Source organism: Thamnophis elegans, chromosome 3 (genome assembly GCF_009769535.1).
Source record: "Thamnophis elegans isolate rThaEle1 chromosome 3, rThaEle1.pri, whole genome shotgun sequence".
Classification (NCBI taxonomy): Eukaryota; Metazoa; Chordata; class Lepidosauria; order Squamata; family Colubridae; genus Thamnophis; species Thamnophis elegans.
The window spans coordinates 119,373,022-119,390,574 of NC_045543.1; the positions used below are offsets into that span (position 1 = coordinate 119,373,022).

Below are 17,553 nucleotides of genomic sequence, written 5' to 3' on the forward strand. Positions count from 1 at the left end.
ATGTTTTTAATTTAATAGCAACCCATCTCTGAATGCTTAAGGGTCTGGGTAGACCTCTCTGTCTGAAAGGATCTCTACCACACTGGTGTGACCTTAGTGCAAGACCTACCAAACCTGAAGTTGCTCTTGAAGGCAATTCCTGCTTGCATCACTCAAACTCAATCCCAAACACAAGAGTTGTGGGGTGAGTTATTTGATCCACAGACAATTTCCCATTGAGGCCCCAAGGAAAACAAGAAAATTTAAAGCTCAAAAGCAGTACTCTCCATATCAGGATTCTGGTCAACAATCATAGAGAGGAATTATAATATGAATGGAACTCCCTGAAAATACAGGAGGGTTCCAAGCATCTGATCACTCTACAGAAGGTATTATTCACAGCTGGGGAACCTACTGGCAGATACTATAAGGGTCACCCAAAGAATGTTGAAATTAACAGGAAAACATACATGAGTTTTTCCACTGCCTGTTTGTCCATATGCAAAACATGTAGCCATTCCTCTTTCAAATATGGTTTCCACTAGTGGTCTGGCAGTAAACCTTCAGCAAAAAAAGAAAATAACATTCAACTGTATTTAGTATTTAACTCAAAACTAGTGAAGTTCCATACAACAATACATCAGTCTAGACTTTGCTACAATTCTTGTTCCATTCTTATCCAAGATTTCAACAGCTGAGTTTAAGAGAATCACTATGATCAGAAAAACTGAAGAACCACTGAATACAACAAGCTCCTATTCTGCCCTCTATACATACCTTTTAAATTAGCTTAAAATACAAAAAAAGCATTTGTTAGGGTATGTATATATTAGAGGGTTTGATATTCAGGGCAGAAAAGTGACATAAATGATTTAAGGTAGCAAACTGAACTAAATGAAAAGCTTGTATACAACACAGATAAAATAAGTGTCTCAAGACAACGTATATCACACATATAAACAAAAATAGTTAAATTAGTGGAAATGGGACAGTAAAAATTAAATACGCCTGAGTTTTCTATTTTAAGGAAGAGAATTTTTCCATGGAATTCTTAATTCCAAACATATACTATTCTTTTTGTTTAACAGATATGCAAATACAGTGGTACCTCATTAAGGCTTGTTAAGACAGATCCCACTCGCACCCACTGCAATGTTCCCGAATCCAAGCCTATTCAACCTAGGTGCAGGATTATAAAGTCTGTAGGCAAAGACGCAAGTCCACACATGCACAATCCAAAATCGAGGCACAATCCACACATGATAAATCCAAGTCAAGGTACAAGTCCAAAATCTGAGAAGCAGGTTTAAAGTCCAAACACCCAATTACACAAAGCACAGAGTTGGAGCACATGCACAACAGAGAAAATGAGCAGTTATTTCCAACATCACGTTGCTCCATATGTTGTCTAAATAGCCTCGCCCTGGTGTAGCTCATTACCTCCTCGCAAGTAGCCGCAATGCCCTCTGTTGTGCCTCCCCTCCCATTCAACCCTATGCACCCTAGGATCAGTGGAAAAGGCAGAGTTCCTCCTCATCCTTGCTGACCAGCTGCAGCTGTGATCCTTCTCCACCCTGAACTTCTGACTGGGTCTCCAAGCGATCCTGCTGCAGCTGCATCTTTCCCCTCTCCTCTCCAGCCAGTCACTTATCTGGTCATTCCCTCCAAGGTTCCTGGCCTCTTCTCTTCCTGTCACCCATTCACTCCTTGCTCGGAGTGAATGGAGAACTTGACATCTTCCTGATGCTCCCTTGTCCTTCTCTGAAGTTCCCAGAGTCGGCTCTTCCTCTTTGAGCCGATGTCTGGGGAAGTCATTACAGGGATGGGGGGAGGAGACTGCTGAGGAGAAGAGGTTACATGGAATGTGGTTTGGAAGGAGAATCCACCTCTAATAGAACATCAGGCACTTGCACTTCAGATGCTCTTTCTCTTTTCTGCCTTTTTTCAACTTGCACCACAGGCTCTGACACACTCTTTGTCATCTTCACTAAAAACGAATCCAATGAGAACTGCTTGTCTTTTCAGAAGTCATCGAAAGTGTGAAATTGTTTGGTCACTGAATAAATTCACATCTCTGCAGTGAGTCACGAGGCAGCCGATAATGACAAGTTTGAGCTTGTGCTTCGAGTACCAAACAAACATGAGCACCAGGACAAAATTTTCATCACAAAATTCGACGACTTTCAAAGCAGTCGAGTACTGAGGTATCACTATATATCTAGCTAAAACTTTCCTTGCTAGTTTGGAATCAATACTATTGAAGTTTGCTTACATTTTTAGCTTTCTTTTTATCAGCTGCAGATTCAGAACTCAAGGAAGCTTACATGAAATACAACAACTATTGTGAAATTTAAAAAAAAATGCATTGTGACATGTCTGGAGTTTTTTGCTAGCTTATCATATAGCATACTTTCCTGCAGACTCGCAAACAAATGCTCTGTTAGTTTATGATAGCTGAACAGATAATATTGAAAAGGCGTATCAATATCAATGAGAATACATTGACTCAGATATCCAAATTGGAGTTACATGAACTTGCAAAAAATGAAAGCATCGGGTTTTACATTGCACACAAACAATACATACCTGTAGACCATTTCATTAGGGGCGCTGTCATCAAAGGCATAATCAAATCGGAACGTTTGGTTTTCTAAGTACCTTGTTAAATCTACTTTTTGCTTAGGTTCATGTACCATCACAACATCTTTGCTTGGAATTGTTATGACATCAAGGTCTTTCATTACAGTTTCTAGAGAGGAAATGAAACACTACATTAATTTTCAGAATACTTGAGTTTAACAACTGAAACATTCATGACAAGACAGTGAAATTAATCTGTGATTAAATAATTTGACATGTAAAAAGATACTGTATCCCATATGGAAGTAGGCTACAGTATCTTTTTATACAAAGTTCGTTCTGTGAATTTTTAATAAAAATTAAGTATGTTTGCTGGTCCTCATTCCAAATAAGAAGTACTTTAGAAATTAAACTATGCAGAAAATTTGTACAATTTATACCATGCTGCCATTTTGCCATGTGTTTCACTTTTATGCAGACATCTACAAATTATAATTTATTATATTCAATGAACATACTGTTCACAAATATAAATAATTAAAAACTACAAGATTTGAATGAAAACACAAATCATAAGAAATTTACAAAATTGAACTTAAAATATGCCTGGCTTCTTTCCAAACTTAAAGTAGTCACCTCCTAGGTATCAACTCTTAATCTGCTTAATATTTCTACATTCTAATCCAGAGGTCAGCAAACTATGGCCCCAAGATCAAATCGGTAAATGTCCAGGCAGACAGCAGATTGCCAGGGATGATCCTCAATCAACTTCCTAGGGCAAGGGGCAGACTTTTCTGGATAGTGGTAGCAGCCTTTGTGATAGCAGGCCAGCACCATCCAATGGCATTGCATGCAGAGGCAAATTGGATCTGATCCTTTAAGGAAAAAGTTTACAACCTTGTTCAGTGGTCTCTGATTGAAACAAAGTCAAATCAGTACCTTGAATTAAGTTTAAAAACGAATAGCAATAGCAACAGCACTTAGACTTATATACCGCTTCATAGTGCTTTTACAGCGGTTTAGAGTCAGCATATTTCCCCCCAGAATCTGGGTCCTCACTTTACCGACATCGGAAGGATGGAAGGCTGAGTCAGCCTTAAGCCTGGTGAGATTCAATTTGCCAAACTGCTGGCAGCCGGTGGAAGTAGCCTGCAGTACTGCACTCTAACCACTGCGCTACCGTGGCTCATAGCACTAAGCACAAATCACTGAGAATGAGTTTCATACTTATAGTCCTCAAGGTATGACCATTTGTTCAGCAGCCATTCGAAGTTATGATGGCACTGAACAAAGGGGCTTACAACCAGATCTCCAGGTTATGACCACTGCAGCACCTCCATGGTCATGTGAACAAAATTCAAGCATTTAGCAATCAGCTTGTATTTATGACTCACTGCAGCCTCCTGCGATCACATGGTCACTATGTGAAACTTTCCTTGCTGGCTTCCCACTAGCAAAGTCAATGGGGAAGCTGGCAGGGAAGGTTTCGAGTTGATTGGATAAGTCTCTCCAACCCCTCCCGACTTTCTTTACCCACACATACTCACAGTTTGTTCACAGGCTGTCAGGCCTAGCCCAAGATTGATGCAATATGGTTCAGTTTTTTAATCTGCTCATACCATATAGACTGAATCTTGCCTGGCTAAATGTATACTACCCTGGTTATAATGGATATAGCCTGGGAGATTCTAGGGAGTAGATATTCTAAATCTCTTCCCTTTCTCAGAATACAGGGCTCTGGACTCTGCTGTTTTTTGCCTTGCTCCCCTCCTTGGAATGAGCCTCCTCCTTCCTGGGAACCTGCAGTTGTGTTACTATAGTTTATCCCATATGTATGTATCCACCAATGCCCTTCTTCCCAAGCCTCCTTTGGGCCATGCACCCCATGTCCTTTTTCCCAAGTTGTCCTGCACTCACATACATTTATGGAGCCACCACTGCTCTCCTTCGTGGCCCTCCCTGCACTCATATCACATCCCCTTTCCCTTACCTCCTTGTACTTGTACAAACTACCAGCACACTCCTTCCCTGGCCTTCCTGCACTCATGCCACGCAATACACATGTCTAAAGATCATTCCAAGCTGCATATCTACTACATCAGGATGAATATATCCCTGTCTAAAATAGCCATCTTCTCTACTTTAAAACTGCACACTAATGGTATGGTGGGATTCATTATCAAATGCTTTGGTCCCTATTCTTAATGATTTGTAAACCTGCTTTCTGGTAAATTACATTTATTATTTTTCATTGGTAAAATTCATGTATTGCAATAGCAGCAAATATCTCAAAAGACACATTGACTTACAACCAGCCTACAAACCCCTCAGATCCAAATTAGCCATACAGCCAACCAGAGCCAGCACCAACCCTCAACCAACCGATTCAAGCCCCCCTCTAACCAGCACGCCACCTCCAAGTGACCCTCACCTGACATAACACCCCATCACAAGACTCTCACTGGTGACTCACCTCTGACTCATCACAAGATCCTCACTTGGCACACCCACACCTGACCCATCACAAGACCCTGACCTGATGGAACTTACCTGATGTGACCTCACTATCACAAGACCTACTGACCACACAAAGCCCTTATAAACAGAAGAATGCTGACACCCCCTAAACTCTGTAAAGACGTTACCTAGCATGGTAACAAAATGTTTGGAAACCAACCCTCAAGCTCAGAGACTGAACCTTCACCTTTCACCCTCAAATTCATGTATATTTTAATACTGTATGCCTATGTGTGCCATGCACATGTGTGTGTCTTCGTTAATTCCAGGTGACTACCTGGAATGGTCTGCAGTTTCCTTAGTAAAATTCCATAACTGGCTTGCCACGGCCTTTTTCCTGGGGCCGAAAGAGAATGAGTGCCCAACGACACCCAGCTAGCTCTGTGTGCTAGAACTGAGACTCCCCCCCATGGTTTGTAACTCAATGTCTTAACCATTACATCAAACTGGCCTTTATCTCTTTTGAGCAGTGTAATCTTTAAAACATTATCAGTCATAATTCAATTTAATCTGTTTAACTATGTATGAATCAGAAACATATTTCAGAAAATGAAAACTATCCCTCCGCATGATTTTATCAAAATCTAGTGCTATACAATTCTTAATACTGTTAACTGTGTGAAATGTCTGTCTCAGCAAAAACATGGAAAAAGCCCAGTGTACCAAAGGAGACACAAACAAAAGAAGCGTTGTACCGTCAAATATATATCTTCTGTGGGAAGATATTCCTCTAGGCATAAAACTAAACACACTGAAGGCTCATTCATACAAAATGCATTATTTTATAATAAATATTCCAACTATGCTCTTTTAATATTATATGGAATTGAAGCAACTGAAGTTTAGTTTCAAATTATGTATATGTGTTCAGTTTTTCATCACTGTTGCTAAAGAATAAAACTTATTCTACTGGTCAATAATTGCAAATTAAGTACACAGGAATATCACAGAAGAAAATAACTAAAGGTATGGTTCTTAAGGAAAACCTTGCTTTATACAATTTTAAATAACATTGTTATAAAATCTACAGCTTTTCCTAATGGTTTATAACAAATTTATCTAGAACAGCACTTTAGAATAAATTCATTAAATGTTGCATGACAAACATTTAAAGCATTTTTTAATACTTACTTGCTGAAAGAATCATTTATTAAGCAATTTATATAGCCACCCAATTAACACTGTCATTTTATTTCACATTTTTAAACATTTTCCACTCAAGAAAAATCTGATGATGATTGGAAGTGGATGGTCTTACAAATAACCTGGGCCTGTAACGTGTAGAGTTTCATAAATAATAATAAACACCTTAAATTGAACCCAGAGCCCCATTGGGAGCTAGTACTGCCTTTTTATTCTGTCAAAGTCTTTATCTTTTCATTTTGTTTGTTCCTCACTGGGCTTCTGAACTCTAATTTTGTTCCAAACATTTACTCCATGGCTTGAACAATTTTTAGCTCATACCCGTTTCGAGTGACAAAAATAAACACCTCTCGGTCTCTAGTTGCTGCTTTCACTGTTGTCTTTTCTTATTAGGGCATCTATCTTTCAATTTGTCTCTTTATTAGTCTCCTGGGCTTTGGCTCAGTTTATTGAGCGTTTTCCTCTCAGGCAGCCATTTTGTCTTCCTTTCTTCTTGCCTCCTGCCCAGCATTGCAGTTTGATTGGCAACTGGGTCATCCTGGGGGAGTGCCAAGAAATGAGGGAAGGGGAAGAAGCAGCACAGATGCTTATCACCTGCTCAGGCAGTCTGTCTCTCCACAGGGCCAGAGTCCAAAAATAGGCAATGGCAGGACAAAAACTAAGATAAAATTTGCTGAACTAATGACTACTAATTAAAATCATAGTAAAAAAAAATGTTTTACCATCTACCAATACACACACCATTTTTTTCAGAGACAAATCACAATCCATCATATGTATCACATGCAAATATAGAAAATGGATGAGTGGGAAATTGATGTAATCTCAAGTAAGCAGAAGACTTAAGCAATTGACTTCATAGCATAAACACAAGAAAATTGTGTCATCAAGTCAGTGTTGACTCTTAAAAGCCACATTGATAGATTTTCTCCTGGATGGTCTGTCCCCAGAACAGCTTTCCCAGTCTCCCAACTGTGTAGCCATCATTGCTGTAATCAAGGCCATCCACCTTGTTCCTGGCTGCCCTCCTCCTTTTTTTCCTTCCACATTTCTCAAAATTAGCTACGTCTGTTTGGCTATCCAATGGTATTCTTGAAGACTTCTCCAACATACACATTCAAAAGTATCAATACTTTTTGTATACTATTTCTTCAAAGTCTAACATTCACTTTCACAGTGTGTCACAGGGAAAAACATCACTTGTACAATTCCGATCTTGTTGGTGCAGTCAGATTATGGCATAGAAGTATCTTTCCCAAGAATTTAATGCTGCATTGCCCTCCAGTACTAGTTCTTTTACTCTTTACTCGTTGATAGTTTGAGGAAGTGAATCTGGGATTGTTGTCTGCTACTGAGAAAAAGCAGCTGCAGCCAGGCAAAAACAGTTCCTAACCTACTTCTCTAAGGGTCAAGCACAGCTCATGCTTTTGCCCAAAGATCTGTAAAAATTTACAGTTCCAAAAACTGAGAGATGGGCTCATACATTAATTCATTCATTCATTTACAAGTTTACTTACAAGCATCTGTGCTGGTGTTCCAGCTGCCTGGCTAAATGAGCTACACCATTTTCAAGGATGTGCCAACTTCCAGAGGCAGCCTCACTCCATCCAGGCCCTTAAGCTTACAAAAGACAGTGTGTGTGGGCGTGTAGAACAAAAGAGATTTTAAAAATAGCAAGCAGACAGGGAAGCAGGAGGCAACCTTTGGAGATTGACAATAATTAGCAGGCAGGCAAGAGAGCTATCAAGCAGGCTAAGGACCATTAGCTATGGTAAGCAGCATATACTGGGGCGATTCCTGTCTTGGCTTGGGAGCTCAGCTAGAGTGCTCAAAAGCAACGTATATTTTACTGGGTAAAATGTAAGTGTGGTTTTACCAATGCTTTCTTCCACATGGTATGAAATGATGGCTCTTGTTATTGTCACTAACATATTGACATTGATCATTTACCTCTAGCATCCTCCTATATTATTGCTGCCCAATGGACAGACCAAAAATCTAAAGTATATTTCCTCGTGAAAATAGCCACTGAACTCAATACAACTTGTTACAGAATAAGCATTTCTATATTTACCCAATAAAAGTTTGCTAAACCCAGTCCAAAAACCTTCAAAAGCACATACATACCCATTCAAGAACTGATAAACAAACACAAAGTATTCTCTGCTATTAGTAGCTTAAATTCAAGTTTCAGGTACAGTGAATACAATTTCAGTTTGTTATCTATTTTGATTACAATTTTTAAAGAGTTAATAAAAACATGTTTTCTTACAAGGCTATTAACAAATGTATTTTCCCTCCCAGCTTCAAATTTCTCCTCCCCACTTTAAGATGATTTTTTAACTTCACAATATAAGCAATTCCAAAATAACTTCCATTTTTAATGCTATAATTTTGTATTCAGCTATTCTACCGATTACAGTTTGACCTATTCCATCACTTATCTCAGATCAAAGATATGTCCTCCCTCTTTCTAGTATGGTGGGCAAATTAAAAAAAAAAGTTCAGTTACCAGTCTCAGATTTCAAATGTATATTTTCATTAACTTAAAAATGAATTTTTATGGCTATAGTTATTACATTCTGATTCTATAAAATTTTGATTACCTCATCTTTAAACTAACTTTAACTGTTTATACCTCAAAAAGGCTGGATTGAAAGAAGAAATTTAATATGTAACATCTTGAAACTTATCTACACATTCTAAAATCAAGTTCAGCTATGTATATGGTATCAAGACTATACCCATTTGAAAACTATCTTTGATCCCACTTAAAATCTTTATGTTAAAATGAGCCATACCTTTTTTATTGAGTGGTCGTTTTCGAACACATACACATATCCTGTGCTCATCAATCTTTTACAAAAAAAGAAACAAAATGGAAATGTAATGCATAAGTCAAAATTGTACTTGAAATTAAAACTCAAAGGTATTCAAGCAGTTGTATTATAACCTTAAACTGTCTATTTTTAAAAATACCAATGATCTAAAATTCATTGTTATGTATACTTGTAGTTCAACATTTCACATTGAAAAATGTTTCAATTAGTTACAGGTTCCTTCCTATAGGCTTTCAAGATAAACCACTCCATGTGCTTTAGGCTAATTCTTTTGGCCAACTTGAATACCTCATCAACAATAGTGGATGAGTGATATATTTTATTATTCATATTGCTGTAAAAACTGCAGCTCCAAAACCAAGATGTGGTAAGTTACTCTAATATAAAAATATTTCTTAAAAGAGACATCATTTTATAATCTCCATTTAATTATTCTAATATCAAATGTACATTTAAACTCTTTTATAAGCACAAGTTCTCATGGCTGAGATTTGCCAATTTCCCCCTCATAGCAGGTAACATCAATTACACAAAAGTTATATTTGAACTGGTTCCTAAACTTAGATTTGAATTGAATGAATGCAAAACCTTCTAATAACCTGTGTAAGGTTAATTACACTTACAATGTAAAGTTAAGGGCAACACATTACTGCAAATATTTCTTAAATAAATCAATTCAAGAAAACTGTCAAATAGTAAAAAAAAAATATGGACGGTTTCTTTAAAATGAAGTGTTAAAGATTATTATTTAAGATTCAGTTCTCAAATAGATTCGCTAGAAAAGAAATCACTAAAAGTGAACATTTGTTTAAATACAACTACTCCAATTTCACAACTTATTCCCTGCTGACCATATGTTATCATTCAAAATGTCAGTAAAACTTCTTTTAATGATTGCATATTAACAAAACTTACAGGATCTGCAGTTGTTAGTGGTCTATAATCCAAACTTCCTCTGAAATCTTTGATCATACACATGATTTCATAATTTGGATTTGTGGCCTCTACATCCTAAGAGAAAAAAAAATCATTACTAAAAGCATATTGCTCATGCCACTGTAAAACATAATTAACAAAAATATTACAAGAGAATCGTGAATGGAGATAATAGGTTTGCAAATATCCATTTTTCTTCTAAAATTCATGTATGATAAAGTAGACCCAAAAGTGACTTTTGATGGCTGTTGCAATCAACATTTTTGGCAGTAGGTGGGGTAATGATGCAAGTGTTCCATGTCAAGCACATGGTTGTCTATTATTACTCTGGAAAGAGAGTAAAAAGGAAAATGTGTTTTTCCTTTTTGTAATAAGATTTATTACTCAGGTTTTATTTTTATGTATTCATTGTCATCAAATTTTTACAACACCTATCGCACTTCATGTGTGCTACCTGTTCTAACATATGCCAGTGAAACATGGACACTAATCTCAGAATCGATACAAAAGCTACAATTGCTGCAAAGAGTAATGGAAAGATACATGCTCAGCATCACAAGACAAAATAGAAAGACCTGCACGTGGATTAGAGAACAATCAAAAATATATTATGCCATCAAAAAAGTAAAAGAATTAAAATGGAAATGGACTGGTCACATAGCAAGGAGAACAGATGGTAGGTGGACTAAGGCAGTCATAGAATGGATTCTTGATAAAAAGCGTCCACAAAAAAAAGGGACCTAAAACAAGATGGATCAAGATTAGCAAGTATTGTGGGCCCAGCTGGCAAAGGAAAGCTCAATTATTTGATTATTGATTGGAAACATGCAGAAGGAGCCTTCATCCTGCAGTGGATAGACAATGGCTAGAATGATGATGATGATCCCATCCCACTTAAGTGACTCTGACAATTTGTTACAAACCTATCCTAAGCAGCATACATTCCAATGCAGTAAATTGGTTAGAATATAGGACCATATAGCACAACGTAACAATACGTATCTCATATCATACATTTCAACTCACACCAAGGAACAATCATACCCCCCCAAAATGTAGCTATCATTTTTTTGGTGGGGGGGATCACTACTCAACTCAGATCCCAAAAATTTTCTGAAAAAAGCAAATTACAATGGCTTTATTAAATACCAACAATGCCAAATTAGGTATTGACAATACTGGGGGAGCGAGAAATGCTTTCCATAAAAAAATGCTAGTGGCCAAAAAGCTTTGACTTCATGAATCTGATGGTTATGTAGCATTTCACCACTCACACTTAGTCATTTGGGTTGCACACTTTCAAAGTAGTGAAATGAAGGAATGATTATGGATCTTCAGATCAAACCAAAAATCTGAAATATTGTTGTTATTTGTTTTATAACCAAATTTATTACACTATACACTTCTAAAGCCTCTAAACCAGTGCTTCCTAAACCGGGGTAAATTATCTAAAATTCGGTATAAGTTGCTTTTCTTTAGTAATAACACATAAACATATAACCCAAATACACTAGGGATATTTAAATTGATTTAAAGTGTTTTACCTAAATTGGGTAAAAATGAATTTCTAATAAGTGGTTTGGGTAATGAAGCAAAATATTTGAGAAGCATCACTCTAAACAGTTTATATATATATAATCGCATAATACACCAGACATCACACTGATTGAGAAAAATAAGGCCAGGTGATAGCAGGGTTGGAGAAGGAATATGAAAAAATCGCAAAATACCAGGACTTAAAAATTGGAATTCAACTATTATGGCACAAACCAGCAGTGGTAATTCCAGTGGTGATCGGCACACTGGGTGCTATTCCAAAAGCACTGGAATTACATTTAAAACAGTTAAAAATTGACAAAATCACCATCAGTCAAATGCAAAAAGCCGCACTGCTTGGATCTGAACGCATATTACGAAAATACGTTACAACATCCTAGGCCCCTGGGTGGGGCCCGACTAGTAATCAATACCAAATCCGGCGAAACAACTGGCCGCTGTGATACAATTCTGTTGTTGCGAATAATAATAATGATAATAACTTAATTATACAGTGACAATTGAAACATAACATATTAAAATACAGTCATCAACATTAAAACTCTTGAATTTATATCATAGAGACTTTTCAAAAACCAGGCAAGGAAGTTTTGAATTCAACAGAGAATCAATCACTTCATTGCATGAGGGCATATGGGCAACGATAAAACATATTTGGTCTGCAAATAACCTGTTTATTAGAATATCTTTAGATTCTGGCTTCCGCTGAAAGACATGAACACGCTAAAGCTGATTTTGGCTGCAGTTGCGGGATTATTAGCATTTTTTTGTTAGACCGAGCAACAGTGTTGTCATTATTGTCAGAGAAAATAGTGCATGTGGCTTGGGTTGGACTAAACCTAATAATAACCTAATATTCTTTATTTATATTGATAAAAAACTTTATAAGAAAGCCATGATGAACAACAGGAATTATTATCTTCACTATCTATTAACCCATACACAGTGTAGTAAATGGGAAGAATGAGAGAAGCAAATGTTTTAAACCATGAATTAACAGTAAAACGAGAGCAAGAAAACAACCGTGTTGATTTTGTACAATTAACAGAAAGGGGAAAACTGAAGGTAGCCTGATTTTGAGCTGATGAATATATGATGGAAAGTGTAGATTTAATTATTGTGGTGGAACCTCCAGCTACGGTACACTGGAGGAAGGTGTTGGGGGGGGGGGCTGTCTTAGAATCCTTGCACTGCAGGAAGTTAACAAGCCTGACCTCCCCCACAATCCCTGAAGCCTTATTTGACCAATCCCAAAGGAATGCCTTCAGTCTGGTGAGATTCTCATATCATGGCTGACTAATAATGAAACTTCTGCTTGAGATTATTTATGAGTGGTTCTGATTCCTTGTGCCTGATAATTATGGAAGAATTAAGGACTGGTACCTATCACTATGAATTGATGTAATCTAGGATGGTATGGATGCATATTAAACTAGGAATCCTTAGGTTGGTGATAATTGCATGTTATACTCTAATTTGAGGAAAAAATGTCTAATAATCTGAATGATCCATATTATTCTACTAAGGGAGATAACATAAAAGAGGACCATTAAATAATTTAAGAATGACATGATTACTATCATAATTACTGATAAAGACTGAGAAATTAATAAGCTTATAAGAGTGAAAGTGAGACAGACTGTTTTATGGTAGTCAAAACTGATCTAATAAAACATGGTCATAGAAGGGAAAAAAGTTAGAAATTACTATGAAAATAAAATTACTTCAAGAAGTTAAAGTGCATTAAGATGCATTGTAAAAAAGATTAACCTCCCAATAGGGGGAATGGAAAATGATGTGAAAAAGAGGATATGGAAGCTGCTTAGAACAGTATAAAAAGATTTTGAAGATTCAATTCAATGCATTATTTTAAATGGCTAGAAAAATATGAACTGTACACAGAAGCACTATGAATGAAAAAATTAAAAACCTGTGCTCGTTTCTCTCTAATTTCCTGTTGCTGTAATCTTCGTTTTTCACGCTTTTCTTGCAATTTTTCAACTTCTTTCACACAATTTGATTTTCTACGTGCTTAAAGAAGAAAGACAACTTTTGTTATACAATGTATTTCAAGTTTTCAGTTTTTTAATTAGTAAGATTGAGAACTGTTCGTGTTAATTTAATTCAATATAAATGGGTTTAAAAATTCCTAATATATAACCATCTTCTGAATAACAATTTTGAGCTGTGGGAGACAGTGTGAAGAAATTGCCAGAGAGCTTGATAATGTATTGTTCACATAGCCAGCCTGTAATATAATCTGGTTGCTACTTAACTGCACTATAGTTTGTACACCACCTGCAAACTAACAAATTCTGCTGGCTGCTCTCCCAGGGACAGAATTTTAATATAGGCCAGAGAGAGAGAAAAATTCTTAACTAAGGCTGAAAATAATCCTTCAACCGGTGCTTTTTTCATCATCCCACCCTCCTCCTTCCCTTATTTTGTAATGTTAAGCAATTATCTTATCATGGGCGTGTTACATAACAGTTAACAATACAGCATGTATTTTTAATTTGCAAATCTGTTGGCCTAGCTAAGTAACAGGGGACTCTTCAAGGAAATGTTTTCAATATTTATTTTATACTGTTTATGTCATAATCATTCTTGCTGGCCCTGGAGTACAAAAGAGGATAGCATGACTACTTAACAAGGAGTCCCCCACTTTCTACAAGGAAGACTATTTGAATTCTCTTCTATTAAGACTAATTGACTTAGAGGTCTCACCTAAAAGGCTAGTTCAGCTTGAAGATAGTGTGTCTACCTGTCTTATCTAGGCCAGCAGGATATGGCAAAAAATGAAGTGACAACACAGAAACAGCCACTGACTAATACATGTTACTCTCTTGGTTTGTCCTAATATAAGATCTGGCCAATTTTAAACTCAGCTTGTTAGTAGAACAGAATTCTTGGTCTATTCTTATAGGACTATTGAAAAAATCATCACAATGATGTATTACAACAAGATATAATAAAGGTATCATTAAATCTCTATTTAAGCATTATGTAATCATCCAAGAGAGTCTACATGTAATGCCTAAAATAAATCCTTGATACATGGTTTACATACAAGGGGGTCCAAATTCCTTTTTTGCAGCTTGAACTGGAGATATATCTGAAACACTACCATTCTGTTGTGTAGATGATGACTGCTCAGGAAGCTGAGTAGGTCGTGCACGTGCAGAACCAATCACTGAAAAGATAAAAATCAAGAGTTTACTGAAAAGATTTAATAAAAAAATGAGGCAAAGTGGAAAAGAAATAAGTATAGTTGTTTCACAATTCAGTGACTTGTTAATGATAATTATACTCTTTATTAAATCTGATACTGTTTAATGAAGCAAATTATAGTTGGGAAAAATCAGCATATTTCTTGGAGACAAATCAAAACATAAGAATAGGTTACATAACAAATCAGTAGTTGAATTAATCTTTCACAAATGATTGTCAATCTTTATGCAAGAACTAAACTTCACACGTCACTCTGGCAGAACGGTATAAGTACACAAGTTTCAAGGCCAGTAGACCTATTCTGATGGATCTTCCCTTGTGGCAATACAATCAACCAAAACAAATTACACAATTATAACTTTAAAAAGTTATAGATAAGATGTAATGGTAGTTGGTTACTCATATGTTCCACAAAAACTTGTTAGGCCCCATTGTCTACATATTAGCTCATGCATTACAGATTATGGGAGTGTCACGGTTCCAAGTAACATCCCCAAGGAAAGAAGACCCACACCTTATTCCAATAAAAAATATTCATACCAGTAATGGGAGGTGATCAGAAAAACAATGAAGCAGAGGAGTATTAATCCTCTGGTAGGGATGAGGAAAAATGCAAGAGTCATGAGTAGAAATGTACTACATCAAAGTTTTCATTCTAGACCTGCAGATCATCCCTCACTAAAACTACTTGTGCTTCTGAAACTGTTCAAGAGATTTCTAAAAATAAATAAATATTCATTGCCGGACTTGTATTCTATTCCAATTATAATTGATTTTGTCCAGTTTATTTATCTTAGTCTACAAAATAAGGATTTTTTTAAAAAAATAAAAAAGTATAAAAATCAGCAAGTAATAAACAACTCACAATTGTATATAAGGGAAATGAACACATTCAAAGAGAATATCCTAAGAGGGACCAATTGTTCCCAAGACTTGCTAGAAAAGCCAAGTTTGAATAATGTTTTGCAGCCCAGTAAGACTGGGGAGGCTGGATGGTAGGGGATCATCTTATCTTATCTGACAGGCAGAAATAACTAAAAAGGTGACAGTCCTCAAGCTACACAGGTTTCAAAGATGTTGTCTAGCACCTTGAATTACATCTAGAAGCAAACTAGGGCTATTAAAATAGAGGTGTTATATGGGGAAATTATGACAAACACACAAATTACTGCATTCTAAACTAGCTATACAGGTAGTGCTCAACTTAGGCCTACAATTGAGTCAGGAATCCCAATAGTTGGACAAAGTGTTGTTAAGCAAGGCATCATGTGACTACAGAAGGAAGCTCAGATTTTCAGGATCTGAGCTATGTTTCTGCACCACGCCAGAGGAGTTCAGTTCCCCTTAGCCAGCAGTTCTTTCTTCCACAAAATGAGAGGGAGTCCTCTCAGCAGGTGGTAGTAGCTTGCAATCTTCCCTGTTGGCTTCTCCATTGATATTCTGGGGAAGACTGAAGAGAAAATTACAACTGGCAATCACAGAGCACTTGGCAACCAGTTGCAAGGGCAAACAGGTTGTCAAGCTCCCAAATCGCATTCACATGATTTCAGGGGAGGCCATGATGTTTTACGACAGTTAAAAGGGCTTTACGAGCCATAAAGCACCTTTCCCAAGGCTATCGTAACTTTGAACTTTTTTTAAATAAATGGTTGTAAGTTGAGGACTACTTGTAGTTTCCAAGTGGTCTTCAAATGCAGCCTCAGGTAGTATAGATTGTAGCAGTCCAAACAAGGAGTGGGCAAACATGTCCAAACATGAGTAACTAAATAGTGCCTCCTACTTCAGAAAATGTCCAAAACTTAAGAAGGAATCCCTATGGAGTCAGGTGGTTTCCTAAATTGTATAGGAACCCTAACCCTAACCCAAAACCATTCTACTTGGGATCATGTCTAGATTTATTCTGTGTATCCAGATCAGGGGTGAAGTTCAGCAGGTCTGGTAGGTTCTGGAGAACTGGTAGTAGAAATTTTGAGTAGTTCGGAGAACTGGCAAATACCACCTCTGACTGGCCCAAGAGTGGGGTGGGAGTAGAGATTTTGCAATATACTTCCCCCAGGAGTGTGAAGGGAATTGGGATTTTGCAGTATTCTTCCCCCAGGAATGGGGTGGGAATGGAGATTTTGCAGGATCCTTCCCCTGCCATGCCCACCAAGCAACATCCACAGAACCGGTAGTTAAAAAAAATTGAATTTTACCACTAATCCAGATCCTATAAACCTCTGGCTATCAGAACAAGACTGCATCATCTGTTTGATTGGGGGTAAATATATAACTATATTTATAGAAATATAAAATTGGGTTATATTAGCATATTGATAACTGATCCCATATCCACATATCAATCCCAAACATCCTTGTGTGCGTGTTAAGTAGAAGCTGGAAAAGCATCAAGCCTGTGAAATACCATTAGCCAGAGGTCTCAGCTCAACTTCTTTCCTTTACACCAATTGGAACCAGATCATCACTGCAATACAGCGCCTACCAGCCCATGACTTCAGAAACTGTCCAGAAAAGTACCCAGAACCAGCTAACTAACTATAATTATATTGGGATCTGTATTACTTGGAATGTATTACATTGTTATTACTTGGAATGGAAAATAAAATTGCCATGCAGAGTTTTACAAAAGAGTAAGGCAGACATTTTTTTTAAATAGCTGGACAATTAAACTGGAATTAAATAAAAAGTATGCAAACTAACTTACCTCTGTTGTCTCTAGCAGGAGTTTCAATTTTAGAAGGAGCCACAGTTCTTCGATTCTAGAGAAAGG

General features: G+C 36.9%; 1 protein-coding gene across 3 annotated transcripts in view; it reads right to left on the minus strand.

Annotated features, from left to right (window-relative positions):
- Window positions 1-17,553, minus strand: part of KIF2A (kinesin family member 2A) — a 56,050-nt gene that overhangs the window by 14,689 nt on the left and 23,808 nt on the right. For 2 of the 3 annotated variants that reach the window (XM_032213613.1, XM_032213611.1), the window contains exons 4-10: window positions 17,488-17,542; window positions 14,623-14,745; window positions 13,483-13,583; window positions 9,975-10,070; window positions 9,021-9,075; window positions 2,566-2,728; window positions 450-540 (exon numbers count right to left, since the gene is read on the minus strand). In XM_032213613.1, the coding sequence (XP_032069504.1) occupies window positions 450-540; window positions 2,566-2,728; window positions 9,021-9,075; window positions 9,975-10,070; window positions 13,483-13,583; window positions 14,623-14,745; window positions 17,488-17,542 (684 nt within the window). The remainder of the gene's footprint in view (window positions 1-449; window positions 541-2,565; window positions 2,729-9,020; window positions 9,076-9,974; window positions 10,071-13,482; window positions 13,584-14,622; window positions 14,746-17,487; window positions 17,543-17,553) is intronic. The other variant, XM_032213612.1, reaches the window with a different exon arrangement.